The sequence below is a fragment of the Protomyctophum parallelum genome (genome assembly GCF_964188405.1).
Source record: "Protomyctophum parallelum genome assembly, chromosome: 7".
Lineage (NCBI taxonomy): Eukaryota > Metazoa > Chordata > Actinopteri > Myctophiformes > Myctophidae > Protomyctophum > Protomyctophum parallelum.
This window is the reverse complement of record NC_139705.1, coordinates 25,485,138-25,501,794: the sequence shown is the minus strand read 5'-3', so window position 1 is coordinate 25,501,794 and position 16,657 is coordinate 25,485,138. Positions and strand designations below refer to the sequence as shown.

At 40.4% G+C, this 16,657-nt stretch overlaps 1 protein-coding gene across 2 annotated transcripts; it reads left to right on the top strand.

Annotated features, from left to right (window-relative positions):
• Positions 1–3,113: 3,113 nt before the first annotated feature.
• Positions 3,114–15,300, top strand: dcp1a (decapping mRNA 1A; the record flags this gene model as incomplete). 2 transcript variants are annotated; one of them, XR_014569518.1, is made up of 10 exons in its annotated part: positions 3,114–3,269; positions 3,614–3,654; positions 4,164–4,291; positions 8,262–8,328; positions 9,020–9,161; positions 9,596–9,697; positions 10,024–10,656; positions 10,953–11,231; positions 11,462–13,339; positions 13,376–15,300. XR_014569518.1 is itself a non-coding variant. In XM_083769342.1 (9 exons), 9 exons carry the CDS (start codon positions 3,138–3,140, stop codon positions 11,540–11,542), a joined length of 1,605 nt encoding a protein of 534 aa, XP_083625468.1. In that variant the 3' UTR covers positions 11,543–15,300. The 2 variants fall into 2 exon arrangements, 1 of the variants encoding a protein (XP_083625468.1); XM_083769342.1 differs by having other exon boundaries at positions 3,138–3,269; positions 11,462–15,300.
• Positions 15,301–16,657: the final 1,357 nt, after the last annotated feature.

Sequence of the window (16,657 nt, the reverse complement as noted above, 5' to 3'; positions counted from 1 at the left end):
GGCTACATATGTTTAACTTTTTAAGCAACTAAACAAGTGAACTTACTCCTCCTCGCTCTCCGTCTTCTTCCCCTACTGATGAACGGCATAGTGTCAGCTGGCTGTGCCCTGGGTTTGGGTCTTCATGGTGCCGTATCCGTATCTGCCCTGCATGGCTGGCCTCGTATATTGCGAGTTGCGACAGATCGAGAGTAAATGAAATGTCGCGCTAACAAGATGGAAGGTTAGGCTACCAGTGCCAGTGATTGGATTACCTGTATATAGAGGATAACTGTGGCTCGTGCTGTCAGTGTGCCGTTATCCACCAATTATAATCTTTGCTCCGATAATATTCACAATCCCCAGAGACAATGCAGGCAGTTGCACTCACTCTACTTTTGTTGTTGTTTTTTTCAATGTATTATTCCTCCTCATAGTTATTTTTAGTTATTTATTCCTTTACTTTTCTGGCTAATAGTGACAACAATTAAGTTGCCTGCATGTCTATGAGCTGAGCTCTATAGATAATGTCTAAACACAATATAGTAGCAGGCTACGTTTTCTTTATTATTTTTGTTCCGAAAAATGTAGTTCATTTTATGAATGGGTTTGTCTATCCTGTTTAGAATGTTAAAACCATAGATCCCCAGGAAATAATAGACAACTCAAATAAATGGGGGTGCATGGGGGTGTGACTCCTTGACTTTTGATTGATGATTGGATACTTTAACAGTTTACGGGAAAAGCACAAATTGCCACAAAGCCCAAGAAAGCCCATGGCTTGTTTCCATGGGGGTCCTTCTACTCAATCGAACACAAGACGTTTAGTGATATTGCATGTCATGTCATCATCATCATGGACAGAATCGATCCTTTCTTAATTGCTCAATTAATCCACTTAATTGGGGCCCACTTTCCAAGGTCTAATGACTCTAATCTACCCTTTGAAAAGAGGCGCTCCGAATAGATACGAAGATGGTGCCATCTTGTGGACATTAATAAACACGCACATTGACTGCTGCTGCTGTCCCCAACCAAGGAAGGACTACAGCAGCAATTTGATCTCCTACACAAATTCTCCCAGACATGGGCCCTGACAGTGAACCTAACTAAGACTAAAATCATGATATTTCAAAAAAGGCCCAGCCGCCAAAACCAATATTTTTTCCTAAATACAATCCCACTAGAACAAACAAAAAACTATACCTACCTTGGCCTAAACATCAGCAGCACAGGGAACTACAACCAAGCTGTAAAGGACCTGAGAGACAAGGCAAGAAGGGCATTCTATGCCATCAAAATAAACATAAAAATAGACATCCCAATTAAAACCTGGCTTAAAATACTGGACTCTGTGATAGAACCAATTTCCTTCTATGGTTGCGAGATCTGGGGACCATTAGCAAACCATGATCTTGAAAAATGGGATAAACACCAAACCGAGACCCTACACACAGAACTCTGCAAATCCATTCTCCGTACCCAGCAAAAAACACCAAATAATGCATGCAGGGTAGAATTAGGACGATACCCACTCCACTCATAATCAAAATAAAAAAGAGAGCACTTAAGTTCTACAACCACCTAAAAGAAAGTGACCTAGATGCACTCCATAACAAAGCACTCACACACAGTGAAACTCTAGAGGGATGCCCCTTCAGCCATCTGGCCCTGGAACTCCGAGCACAAACACAAACAGAGCCACAAGATAGAAAACCCATTGGACTAAACCAAATTATAAAACAGCAAAAGGAAAACTATCTGACACATTGGAAAGAAGCAACACAAAAGCAGAGTAAACTAGAATGCTATCTGGCCCTAAACAGAGAATACACAGTGGCAAAATACCTGAGCACCATGACCGACCCAAAACAAAGAAAAATCTTAACTAGGTACAGACTCAGTGAGCACAGTCTCGCAATCGAGAAAGGCCGTCATAGGCAGACCTGTATCCCGAGAGAAGACAGACTATGCACCCACTGCACACAAAATGAAGTGGAAACCAAGCTACACTTCCTAACCATCTGTCCATTGTACCAAGACATCAGAGACACATACTTCCCACAGATTACAACCACACACAGAGATTTTGAAAACATGACCAATGACAAAAAACTCCCATATCTGCTGGGCGAAGTACAACAATGTGCAAACACAGCAGCAAGATTTGTGAGTTGCTGTGATAGGAGAAGGATATCAAATGGAACACAACCACCCTAAAGACTAATCATTGTGTATATTCCTGCACTATACCTGCATTGAGTAGTAGCGCTGCGCAAGCGGCAGATAGAATGGATGGATTTTATTCAACTTTTATCCAAATATGACTCATGTAGGCCGCCTAGACAATGTATTTAAAAAGCTAGGTGTCCATGGTCTAGCTACTTTTAATTTCCTTTGCTAAATTAAAATCAAAATCTATGTATAATATTCTTCTCGTAGGCCTAATATTGATTCACACTGCATGGCTATTTTGATTTTCTTCTGAAATAATATTTGTTGAGAATGAGATCGAGAATAGAGGTGAATAAAGAACATTTCATCATAAAGGATCTTAATTTATTGATTATTTTGTATTATTGTTAATTATCGTTATAATTAGCCCACTAATATTATAATTTTGTGTTTAGGTTTACAGTATACTACAGTATTTCATAATTGGAATGCTTTTTCTATTACAGTAGAGTAGCCTACGTACATTACATGGCATGAGTATGTCAATTCACATTTCTTAGTTCGGGAAATAGCTATCATAAATCCAGTGGTAGGCCTACTTAAGTACTTTATTATTATTATTACAAAAAAAAAATGAAAATAGGGATCGGCTATTTTCAAATAATTTCTTTATTTGAAAAGTTGTGAAAAGGGACAGTCACATAATTCAACATGAGTACGTTCTACTTAATTTGATTCCAATACATTTGAACTTTTACTTTAGTAAATTTGGAATTCCAGACTTTCACTTGTAACAGTGAAAGTTACATTCTTCATTGCAGTATTGGTACATTTACGTTAAGTAAAACATGCGAGTACTTCTCCCATCAGTGCATAAATCAGATGGGAACCTTTCCCAGTAGTCGTGCTTTCTGAGGACGAGAGAGGAAAACAAGAGTCCGCAGAAACAGTTCCGTGCGGGAGCAACAATCATCACATTCAAGATGGAGACCGCCAAAGCAGGACATCAAATGAGCTTAGCAGCTCTACAGAGACAAGATCCGTATATAAACAAACTCCTCGACGTTACTGGTCAGGTAGCGCTGTATAACTTCAACTCTAAAGCAAATGAATGGGTAAGTTGGCAAAAAATATAACCTTAACCTTCGGTTTCTTCAACGTAAACAACGTTGCCGAACGTTAGCATGCTAATGCTAGCCTTCTCCCCAACAACAATACAGACACGGCAGGCACTGCTATTAATATCTCGGCAGTCAGTGAGAGTTAACTCTATGGAGTTAACACGGATTATGGCAAACCATTGACCCCAGTGACATCAACGTTTGATCCCAGTGTGTCTCGTGTTTAAATGCTACGTAACAAGCTACCGCCGACTAACAAAGTCGATTCCATTTTCAGCACTTTTTCAGCACAGAAACTATCCTGTTGTCAATCTTGTCTGATTCAATTGTCATTTCAGGAGAAGACGGAGATCGAGGGCACATTATTTGTTTATACCAGGTAAATGCAATCCTATTGACATCGCGAAGAGGATATAATGAGACTAGAACCACGGGAACGCATACTTTGTTTGTTTACATCGTTCTGACGGTGTCGTTTGACGTACGCACACGTGTTGTAGGCCGCAATCCATGTAAACAATTATGCTATGTTGGTTAATCTGTTAGAGCTATTCCATAAAACCTAGTTGGTTACATTTAGCCATATTGGGCTATATTAAATGTGGTCGCAGGGACACGGTAATAGGCAAACATATATATATATTTGTATTCTGTAAATGATGCACAGATTAAGTACAATGTTATCTTATTCTGCTCACACCATTACCAGAGTACGTTGGACTTTTGTTTAATGAAACCTTTTACAAAAGCAAAGCCATTGCAACTGCCTCTTATCAAACTAATAAATGCTTTAGTGATTTGAAAACATCAAATACACCAACGTGGGGTGCAGTTGCAGTATTCTATATGAAGTAATACTTATTTGGTACGTTATCCTGTAACTTTCAGGTCGGCCTCCCCTCGCCATGGCTTCACCATCATGAATCGGCTAAGTGCAGAGAACCTGGTGGAGCCGATCAACAAAGACCTGGAGTTCCAGCTCCAAGACCCCTTCCTGCTCTACAGAAACGCCAACCGTAAGCAGGAACAGTCTTTTTTTTCCCTTTAAACTTTATTGGTTGGCTGATAACTTGTGTGTGCATTTAGTATTAGTGTGTGCATTATTATTCACTAGTGACCACAAATCAATCTATTTTTCTTTCCTAGTTCAAACGCAATTCAACCACTTAAGCCCTATTTTATACGAAACCACATGACAATGTGGTGAAAAATATAAGTCAAGTGAAAACTGTTGTGAGCTTGTGGATCTACTCTTTCAGCTATTGTTGAAAATGTAGGACATTTTTTAAATGGAAAGATGACAGCAATTTTTATAATACATTTGATTAGTTAACCACCTTTTTGTGGTAAATTGTTGGTGCTTGTTTATTGCTATTTAAGGAATAATGTTCATGTTGTTGAACATTGTTCTGAGGCAATATCTAGAAAAAAAGATTTGCGTGTGCCACATCATGCCACACACACTTTACAGTGTGAGTTAGAATACCTTTTGTGAAGTTCAAAGCAAAGTGCGATGGAGTCCAGATCCTTGTTAGAGATAACGTTTCGATAATAAAGGAACTGTCTTATTTTACTATCCAACAAAACCATACACATAAAAATCCTCTTGTACACTCGGGGTTATGGGGAACCACTAAATGGCACAGAGCCTTAATTAGTATAATCGGTAACACCTGTGAAGGAAGTAGGGAAGGAGCTTGGAAATGGGAAGAGTTATCCTGTGTGCGTAGAGCCCATTCTGAAGAGTGTACAAATGGAACCATTTTGTTTCTATGTACACTCTTCAGATTTAATTGAACTGTGTACCATTTGGATGTTTTATTTTATTTGACTGTGCATTATGCTTCAAAAGGTCTTGAAGGATGACAGAGTATTTCATCACACACCACCAGTTATTTCCCCAGACACTTTGTCACATTCTACATTGATGACATATGTTTTATTCAGTATATCATAGGTTTATAAAATTTTTGCTGTTTGTGTGTGGACTGTGGGTCAGGTATTTGGCATCGTACGATGATGTATTCTCTACAAATGGAAATATTTGACCAAAGAAACTGGTTTTTGTTTTTAACATCTTTTTTGTTTTAGGTTAACAAAGGGGCAACTGAGAAAATTGACTATTTTACGGTATATTTCCGTTGACTTTTTCCAATATGCAAACTGTCTCTTTTTAAGATGGCATACACTGTAGGCATGCCTTTAGGGAATTCTGATCTGAATGCCCTTAGGGAATTCTGATCTGAATGCCCTTAGGGAATTCTGAAGTTCGCTAACAACATGCACACACTACCTCACACCACACGACCACAGTACCTCTGAAAGCGCTGTACAGACACCTGCCCAGGGTTTTCTGAAAAACTTCCTTGCCCTTTTGCCGGAGATCTCGTTGGGGTTGCCGGGTCATCATATTTGGTAAGATGGCCTCCTCCAAGGGATCTCTTCCACCCATGGCTTGCATTTACCACAGACTACATAAAGGTTTCAGCTTCATGTTATTGTATGACTGCATTAGGACTTTAGGGTATCATGATGGAGAAGAACAGCTTGGATTACAAATTTGAGCATGTCTGGGGTGGTCTTTCCAGACTTTCTTATTTTGTGTTCTCAAAGTTTTATGCCTTTTAGGTTCAATGCACACAATAGCACAGTTTTGTCATTCATTTAACTTTACTTAGATCTTCAGGAAGTAATTAACGGCACTGCCACCAAGGTGATCTACTAGGAGTTTAAACACAAGTTTCATAAGTGCAACAAATAAAGAATTAGGCTGTTTTCCCATTTGCTTACTGATTAGGAAAAATAGCATTGCCATAGACAGTGTTAAAGTAGATTGGTCTCCCTTCTGACTTGGCTTGCCTGTCAGCCAGGCTGGTATGCTAGGTACAAAGTAATTCCCCATTAGTCCAGGTCAAACCTGGACTTGGTTTTTTACTGCGCGAATGCTAAAAACTATGTGGAAAATGCAAGTTAGAGAAAAATATTCCAGAGGAAAGGACTCCAAAACATACTCCAAAGGAAAAATAGTGGGAAAAGATCTTAAAGCCATTGTCATTTGAATTCTTCTGGGTATTGTAAACTCAGTCGATTACTTAGGTGGAGGTGCGTCTTGACGGCAGTAGGTAGCTTATCGCAGTCCGCCTGCTTTCATCATTCCATTTCCCACGCTTTTAATCCATGCAGATACAATCTCCTAACTTCAATGTTGAACAGTCGGACAAAATGTCTGCAGTAACTGCTTTAGTGTGCCGTTGCTCTCCCTTCAGTTGTTGTTTAGCGTCTGGTCTAAATGTGTTTCTCCAGTCTGGTCCTCTGAGAGGGAGGTTTGTGAGTTCTATAACCCCCTGTCGACTCCTCGTTCTGCTTACGAGTTTAGAAAAAGAGAGGCAGGGAGGATTGTTGCCTTTAGGCTGCAAACTTCAATCTAGAAGCTACAGCTGGGAGATATACATTTATAGGATCTTTATGGACAAAACGTCTACTCTGTATGTCTACATAGTATTACTGTTTTCTTTCTTAATGATGCAGTTGCTTTGTGTCTTTATTTACCTAAATCAGACTTGTGAATAACAGGTTAAAGAAGATAATTATTTATCTTTAGACTGTTGAAGGTGAACGGAATCCTGAGTATAAGAACAATTGTTGTGGCGCGGCGTAAGATACCAAGGTAGTTTCACAAAATTAATTCAAATGGTAAGCTGTAGTTAGCTTTTGTCTCTGTGTCAGTGTATACTGTATTACAGATGGCCTACCTTTTGAAGCTTTCTCTTGCACTGTCTCACAATAGCGAAACGCTGCAAGTCTTGTTTTAAATCTTAAGTGAAGGAAAGCATGGCAGGTTTTTTTCCCCCACTTCACATTCTTCTCCTGCTCACAAGAGTAGATAATGTGGCATTCAGTGATGGAAAATGTTTTGTGGATATCTATTGGATGATACATGTGCATGTTGTGTGCACAGTACATACCCACCTGTTTACACCCCCATACACACAGCAGTCCCCATGGCACATACTGAGAGCTAAACACTTGGTGCTAGGCTACATCAGCATCAAGGGACCTTGAAAACATGGGAGTCAGTGTTGATTGTATCCCATCACGATGTAATGTAAACTAGTAATTTTGAGAATTGGAGAGGTATAGTGCTTTTTATAGTACAGTTAATTGCGGTGCAGTAGGAAAGGTTGTGTAATAGTTTGTTGTGCTTAATTCAGCTTAGCAATGTTTTATAGTTCGTGAGTAATTATTATGCACTAGATGGAAGTCATTATTTGATTCACTGCTGTAGTGAAACAACCTTTTTTGGTTGTACTGATTTGCAGCTCAACAAAAGGTAATTTGTCAGTTTATGATGGTTTTGACGACGTTTCTTTTGTATCATGATGAACAATAACTTTATCGTATGTCGAATCAACCGGCTTCATCGGGAATGGTGTGCTACTGTGCTTTAATTTTTTTTAAATATTCTTTATCCCACGATTTTGTAACTCATTTCTTTTCACCAAAAGTGGGTGTGAGTGGTGGAAGTACGCCGGAAGTGTGGAAGGCATGTTACGTCACGCTGCCACTCAAGTGATTACTGGCCAATCACAGTGCATCTTTTCCGGGACTTACAGACCCGAACATGTGCTCTGTGACGCACGCTCATGCATGCTTCCGCGGGGCTTCGCAAGGAATCTCGGGAAAGTTTTGCCCTCCCTTGAGCCCTCCATCAGGCGCCAGGGGGAGGTAGTTTAGAATTACTGCATGTTTTTTTTTGTGAGGGCAGTCAGGGTACGTACCCTATGGGACACGGGGAGAACATGCAAACTCCACACAGAAAGAAAGACCCTTTCGCCCTTTGTGCTTTCATTTTTCTAAGGGATATGTTTTATAATTGCATTTATATTAATTTATTACTGAATTAAAAAAAAATCTAATCATGAACGAAAGGTCCAATTAACTCACATTTATTGCAAAAACATGATGCATGTCGTTTTGTTCTTACAGTGGGTATCTATAGTATCTGGTTCTATGATAAGAGGGACTGCCAACGCATTGCTCAGCTCATGGTTAAGTAAGTTGTATGTGTGTTTTCTGACATTTTATTTAATGTTATATAGTGTACTAAAGTATGTGAGTGTGAGATGCCTGTGTGCATGATCACACTTGAGTCTTGAGTATCCTGACAACTATTCCACACCCTCGGAAAGCAGAGAAGGGAAGCTGTCATCCGTTCATCATTTTTGTTCATATCATTTTAAAATATCTTAATTTCCATTACTGATGAAGAGAGGCATCGATTATTTTGATTTACATTAGGACAAATTTGTGCGACTTCAAAGATTTAAACAAGCAGAGAGGAGGCGCAGCCCATTTGTAAAAAAAAACAAAAAACACTCCAGCTTATCTGGTCATTATGAAAGACAAGGAAAAAATCAATAAGCGATTTAGCCTAAGACCTAGCACAGTTGGAGCTGCCGTGTCTTCTCGATGTTATGTAATTATTCACCTGTACCACTCGTTATTGGATGTAATAACATCAGGTTCTCCTTTAAGCTTGATTTATAATTAGTTGTGTGATGTGTGTGGCTTGCCAAAAGTAGCCTATCTTCAAGCTCACGATGCGTTTCATCGTGGAATGTTGTGAGCTTGTAGAGCAGGTATTTTCGGCTAGCAACACTGTTGTACGACAGTCGTACATTAATTAGTTCTGTGAACTCAATGATGTCTATCTGAAGCCTACTGCCTTTTTGTCTCCAACCCAGGATTGTGAAACAGGAAGCAGACCATGCACAAAGGGTATCACCACCAGAGATGGCGGGACCAATGAGGACCAATGGCATGGCAGAGCCACGCTCTATCGATATTCTGGAGCTTCTCAGCAAAGCCAAGCAAGAGTACCAAAGGGTAAGGAGGATATAAACCAGTTGAACAGGAGAAACCTTTATCTGTTGATGGTGCCCGCCGGCAAAAACCTGTCTTCTACACAACAATGAAAGCAAGCAAGCCAAAAAACGAAACAAAGTCTCTGCCAACATCAGATTTTTTATAAAGAAGCTTTGGGTTGATTGTAGGCTACTCTTTTCACTGACTGAAAGAGAGGAACATACAACTTGTGGGTCTCCCACACATCTGAGATTAGTATGTTACTTAATCCCACGTTATTCCAATTCTGTATGTTGGTATAGGTTTAAGCACCCAGATGTAATTTCTGACTATTGCATTTTATTTTCTTAGTTGCATTTTCATCACACACAAATAGCCATAATAAGTATATTAAGAGACTGTAGATTGCACATTTTAGTGCTAGGTGTTAATCATATTATCTGTCTTTCTTTCAGACTCAGACAGGTGAAGCAGAGGTGTCCGTTACTGCAGCGCAGACCTTGAAACCAGCCATCGAAGCGACGGAGCATGCGCACAGCACACCACAACCTGAAAAGGTCTACACACACAGCATGCACTGTCCAACGTCAACCCAGATCAGCCACTAGTTAATGGAGCCGGTTTAAATCACATCCCAGGGCCTGTCAAGTGTCACCAGTTTTGACTACACAACAAATTCTTCCCATAGGGATATATTTAGGTTGACATTTCTTCTGTCCGTCTGGAATATTTGCACAGTGTTCCTCAAGGAGTCTGCAAAGAAACATTGTAATGTTCACTATCTAAGATGCAGCCAGGGCCATTTTGCATCACAACAACATAGTTTAAAAAAAATGCTAAATGCGATAACGATCTGTAACAGGTTCCTTCTCTTTCTTTCTAGAGCTCTCATACAGTTGCGAAGCAGATCACAGTTGAAGAGCTCTTTGGCTCCTCTCTTCACAAGGATCCCTCTCTGCCTGCTATGCCTATCCAGAACGCCACCACTGCCCCCAATGAACCGTGCAACTCCGGCCCCACTGCCTACCTCCAGAGCCAGCCATACCCCCCACCGCCTGTCCTCGATCCTCACCTCCCACACCATCTGACGGCACCAGACCCTGGGGTTGGCCAGCGCCATCTAGCCCCGAGCTTGCTCCCTGCTCCGGCTACCTACGCCCTCCACCCCAGCCCAATTTTCCAGGCAGTCGGCCCCGCTACAGAGCCCCAGCATCGGTGTTCGCCGCTCATGGTGGCTCCAGCTGGGGCAGAGCCACGCGCTGCCCCACCCGGTCCTGTTGTGGCACCGCAATCGAACTCTGCAGCCTACATGGGCCAGGAGATCCTCAATACGCTCAAACCATCCGTGAATTCTGACCTCCATAAACCCACCCTTGCCCCCAACTTCCTGCCTAGCTCATTGGTCACACCGCAGAGCTTCCAGGAGCTGGTGGGGCCATTGGGGAAGCCCCTTCTCCAGCAGGGGAAGGTTGTTGATGGGTTCTCTCAGGCCCCAAACCTGATCAAAACAATGCCTGTAAGTGGGATGGTTTCTAACTGCTGCTTTGTGCTTAAATGTCCCTTTTATACATGCATTCATAATGTGAAATAATACTGTATACGAATTGTGGAACTTACATAGGTGCTATGGTTAAGAAAATTACATTACCGTATATCTATCCCATTTCTCGTTTGTGTTTTTGTTTCTTGCTCTCTTTCTCTCTCTCACCCTTTGTATCTGCCTTTCTTTTGCTCTATTTTTCTTTCTTATCTTCTTTCACTCATTGTTTCTATTTGCATCTCCCATCCTCCCACTTTTCCTCTCTCCCTCAGGGTGTCCATATGAATGCAGGCCTTACAGCGCGGCCAGGCCTTTCGGGGGCAGAGATTTCAGTGCTCCTCTCCCCCAGCGCCTTTCAGCATTCCATTAGCAAGCCTACAGTGGAACTGCCCCGCATGGCAACCACATCAGCAGCATTAACGGCGACGACGACAACGTCATCAGTGGTCCATCCTGCTCCCTCTGACCTTTCTTCTGCAACTGGCAACGAACCTCACCAGACCCTCTCTACAAAGACACAGCTTCAGGACACACTGATACACCTTATCAAGGTACATTATAAATATAATACATAACATAAATATTGGTGCTTCAGTGGGTAGAAAATCTGTAAAGGCCATTGGGTTTCGTTTGTACCCTATTGGAGAACTGGCTGTTGGAATGGCTTGCGTTATGCTTTTACGGATGATAAATCTGAGCATTTGCATGTAGGCTTGCCCATGAACTGAAATCGCTTTTAAAATTTGGATAATTTGTTTTTCTTTTTCTTGTTTCCTTGTAGAATGACCCAGCTTTCCTCAGTGCCATTCATGATGCCTATTTACAAAGCCTGTCCAAGGATTTCAACAACCTCAAGCTATAGCCAGACCCCAACCACCACCATTATTACTTGTGCAATCTATGGTCACTGTACTTAGCAATTGGTTCAAGTCATCTCCCTGCATCAAGGGTACTTGCATCTTTCAGCCCAGGACCGAGTGAAGTGAAGTCACATTCTTTCTGGGAGTCACATTTGTCTAAGGATTTCACAGATGTCAAGCTATAACCTTTTGGATGTTTCCTCAATTTATTTTTTACAACTGCTACGACAACTTCAACTACTCAGATAAGAGCTTCAACGCCAGTGAACACCTCCCATTCTTTAAGGGCTCGTTTTTTTTTTTTTTTTTCAACCACGGATATCTTTAGGAAAGTCAGGCTACTCCTGGGACCTAGACGGAATATCAAAATGTTCTAATTTTGTCGCGTGGAGAGCCAAACAAAAACTGCAACCTAGTTTTGGACATTTCAAAATGTTGCCCAATATCCTACTTCATCCATCATTCTATGATCCATTTTCATGACCTCTCAGTCTTGAGCCTGAAACTGCAATTAGCAAAACTCGTAATTTGTTAGTATTTCCAGTCATTAACGAGGAGAGATTGAAGTGACCAGTCCATGAGATTTAAGCACATCCAATGGCTCTGTAACACCCCCTTTGCTACATGTAATGAGGCTTAAATGGCACACCTCTCCCCACATTTCTGAGTTTCAGCTGAATATTGGCCTACTTGCACTCTGTCCAGATTACTCACTTGTACCTGGATCAGTTAATTGAGATTCCAGACTTTACCTAAACGCTTGGTTTTTGTTTGACCATAAGCCCCTCTGCACAGGACTCTCATGAGGGTGGGGGGAAACTCAGAATATGCTTGGAAATGGAGCGTAACCTGGCTGTTTCAAGCAATAAGCAGATTTGTTGCTTGGTAAGCTTGTTCCTGGATCCCACCAGCTTCTGAGGTTTGTTTGTTGGGGTTACAGCCTTGAATTTGGCTTTTTGGAATCTGAACCTTTTGGACACAGCATCAACAGGCGAGACTTTTCCCACAGTTTTTTTTTTATATATATACACATATAGGCAACCATGTTGCAAAGTCGTTTCCTCATCATTCCTGTTTGGAGGTCATCAGCTGGAGGACAAGATGACGGGAGGAATAATCCTGTACAGTTTTATCCATGAAAATCATGCCACTGGAGCATGCACATGTTGGAAACCCATGAGCAATTTTCCCGGCTCTCATTCATTTCACAGGCTTTTGTAGCTACATGATGTGAGAATATGAAAAGAGTGCGAGGATTTTGGTATACTACGCACCAGAAGAGGGAAGGATTGGACTCCATGCTGGAGGTCTCTGAAATATTTTGCAGGGAATTCTCAGACAGTGATAAAATAATTCCCCCTCTATCCGGAGGTGAAAATGAAAGACTTTACTATCATACCCCTAAAACTCCCTTTACAATCGATCGCTGATGCCTGTATATTTTTTTGCAGATGCACTGAACTGCCATAGTGAATTTTTGCAGCTATCTTTTGTGTTGTCACATGTTTGCTCGTCATTCAGATCACTGAAGACTTTTTGTAACCAAGCCTCAAAGGTAGGAAGATGTGGATTTCCACAGTTGTTTGGCCAAGCACTTGCAGCCAGAAGCTGAGACTATTTCCTATTTTATGCTCAGTCGTACAACCATGTCGTGCACCAAAAATGGCAGATGTACAAGTTCACAATGTGACACATTTGTGTGCTTGTAGACAGCCTATTTTAGGTGGACGACACGGTCATATGTGACTAAGTATTAATCAGTCTTGCTTCATTTTCAGTTTGCTGCTTTTGTAATGTGTGTTGCACACTACAGCTCTCCTTACACACATGCACAGTGTGCACAGCAATTATTTCCTACTGTTTGCCTCGCTTTCTCCTCCCTCGGCTTCTACCTTTAGCTCTCTCTCCCCCTCCTCCCAGTCCCTCTTTCTGTCCTCTTTACCAGCTATCATCACTATGCTACCATGGGAGGTAGGGCATGTGCAATAGAAGACAGTCAGTCACAATGCCTTTTGGGATACCAGCGTTTTATGTAGTACAGTAGAACCTTGTTATAACCTGAACTGCTGAATTCTGAACCATGCAATACCAACGGGGTAAAATTACGAAGACATACTAAATATAGTACAAATGATTTGGTTTGACCAATAACATGAAGCATCTTATCCCCAAATTAGACTGCATGGATGTTAATGTGTTTCTACCAGTAAATACATGCATTTTAACAATTTGAATACATTTTGGAACCAGTAAACTAATTTTAATGATCTGAATAAAATGCATGGCAAATATGAACTACCTCCTTTTCTCTGGTTCTAGATAAGCAAGGTTCTCGGTACTATTTTGTCAACTTTCTTTTAATCTAGGTTTAACTAGGTTTAAATTAGATTCATAACAAAAAGCTTATTGTTATATTAGGCCTTTTTGTTTGTGCAGTAAAGGGGGTTTTCAGTAAAGGCTATACTACAGCACAGGACCTCATACTTTGCAGTTACTATGGTACAGACTACACAACGCCTCTATCACCTATGTTGTTTATTGTCTGTTGGCTTGCGAAACGGAAAAGATCCTCTGCAACAGAAACGTGTCGGATATTTCTCCGTGGTGGCTGTACCCCATGAACTCATTGGTTTACAATTGGTTTTATTTACCCTGATTCTCCCTCTACATTTTTCCTTTAAACTTAGCACATGCTGAAATCTTTTGGAAAACTTTACAAAAGTAAGACGAGTGTAGCTTTCTTTAAGAATAGACATATCAGAACTCAAGACTTTTTATTACAGTATTTGTCAGAATGCAGCATTTGTGCTGGCTGACGGGGCTGTTTGGTTACATCAGACCATGAAAAGCTAGAGAGGTTGTCAATGAAGATCTTTTATTTTCTTATCATTCAAGCATCTGTGTAATTCAAACTTAACTTCTGCACGTCATTCCAATGTAAACTTGAATGCTAGACCTCATTAAATTTGATTTGTTCGTTAGGTCTTCTAACAAATGGAAGATGGGTGTTTATTGGAATTCCATTTCACTCATGCAGAATTTGCTACAATGTTTAGAAAATGGCCACTTTATTTGTCATTACTTTTGCTTTTTTCTTTTTTTGTGAATTGAATTTCTACATCAAGCCTGTCCTAATTGTAAACTGTACATCTGCACCATGCAGTTTTAATGTATTGGATGTTTACTGGCATGTGTTCTTGGGACACGGTTAAGTGTATTTGAGTTGAGCTACATCTATAGATCTTAGGCCTTCAATTCCAATTGGCAAATCTTACAAGTGTGTTTAATTATTATTCACCAGAAAAGGTATACCAAACTGATTATTTATTTTTCTCCACTTGTAGCACCATTGATAATGAGTCACGACTAATGCATTTCACATTTAGTGCACTTATTGAGAATGACCATCAATGTATGGGCAGGCAGTGGAGTTTTTGTCTTGGACAAGAAATTACAATTATTAATACTTTTACCCTTTATAACCACTTAACTGTCCATTTGAGTTGTCCAACCCCTTATTGTTAAACTAAACACATGCACACAGTAAAAGGCTTGAATTTGAGAGATTTTTAATCCTAGTCCCATATTTTAAGATTTTAAGGTTATTTTATGCCTTGTATTGTCTTATTGGCCAGAAATATTCATTTTTGTTGGATGTTTTGGGGAAGTGTTTGCAAATTGCATTCATCTTAATTTTAAAATAATTTGTCGCTGTGTGCAATTTGGTTATGACTATTTTGTGATATTAAAGATTGGAAGAAACCAAAAAAATGCTGTCATTTATCTCTAACTTATTGTCTCTATTTGTCTCTGGAATAAATTCAGCTGCAGCCAAGTACAATATCTTTATTTGGACACTAGATGTCACTAAACGTCCACTGCATATGTTATGCTAATGCAGTCTATCTAGAATCAAATGTGCCCATGGTTATTTTTCATCCAAATTGTTATAGTTCTTTTGTAGGCATCTGAATTTTACTGCACTATGGTTTTGAGTGTAACCTAAATAATTCCATCCATAGAAGAGCATGTATACAGACATTAAGGCTAAAGGGATAGTCCTGGGGACTTGTTTCCTAATTCCTATAGGTGCTATGTGTTGTTTACAGCTTTTTAAGCAATGCACACTGGGATAATGACAACAGTTTGTCAGAGTGCGTTGCAGCTTCTGAGTTTTGTTTGTTTTTGTGTTGTTGGGGCGGCGGTGGCTCAGGGGACGGATGGTAACCGCAAGGTTGCCAGTTCAAGAGTATGGACAACCTCACGGTTGGGCTCCTCACTGGCAGGTGAGTCAGTATATGATACACAATAGCAGTGACAACAAACATGTGGAGGAATCAATTGTTATAACATCTAAATTGGACCTTTAGGCCTATTTTTTAATAATAGGCCTATAATAATACATTTGTAAGTATATTTTAATTGTAAAAATGAAGGGCCAAATAGACCTACATATCATTTGTTGCACATTTAAGGCTACACAATTGTTTGGTTCCTGACCTGTACAGTTACAGTAGCCTATAGGCATAGTGTCAGCCCGAGGAGAAAGCCATTACCTTTTACTGTCATTCACGGTCTCAACTTCCTTCCCTGACTAGACTAAGGCTATTCCAATAAGATGAGGAAGAAGATAAAGGCCTCAAATCTAACGTGGGAAACTGTGCTGTAGTTTATCTATTCTAGACTATCACTATCACACAGCCGTGTTTAATTTCATTCATGTTGTGTGTGCGCGTGTGTGCACGCACGCTCATGTTGGACAGGACTTTGCACTCGGTCGATGTGTGATTGATTGAAAACTGTATTAACAGTTTGTATAGAATAAGCACAGGTCAAGAAAGCACAGTTCAATATAGCTCTGGTCCATAGCTCTAATGTGTTTCATTTAGAACACATTAGAGCTATGGACCAGAGTTAAGTTCAATACAAGGTCCGCTGAGTGGCTATAGCCTACTAGGCAAAACATAAATAAAAACAGCAACATATAAACGGTTAGCAATGAAAAGAAAAAATATAGGCTGCTATAGCTGGCTACAGTAGGTTTTGAGGTATGCTATATATCTATGGTGCGTTCACACACATTTGAGCTCCTCTTATGCCTCTATCTATTCTAGATT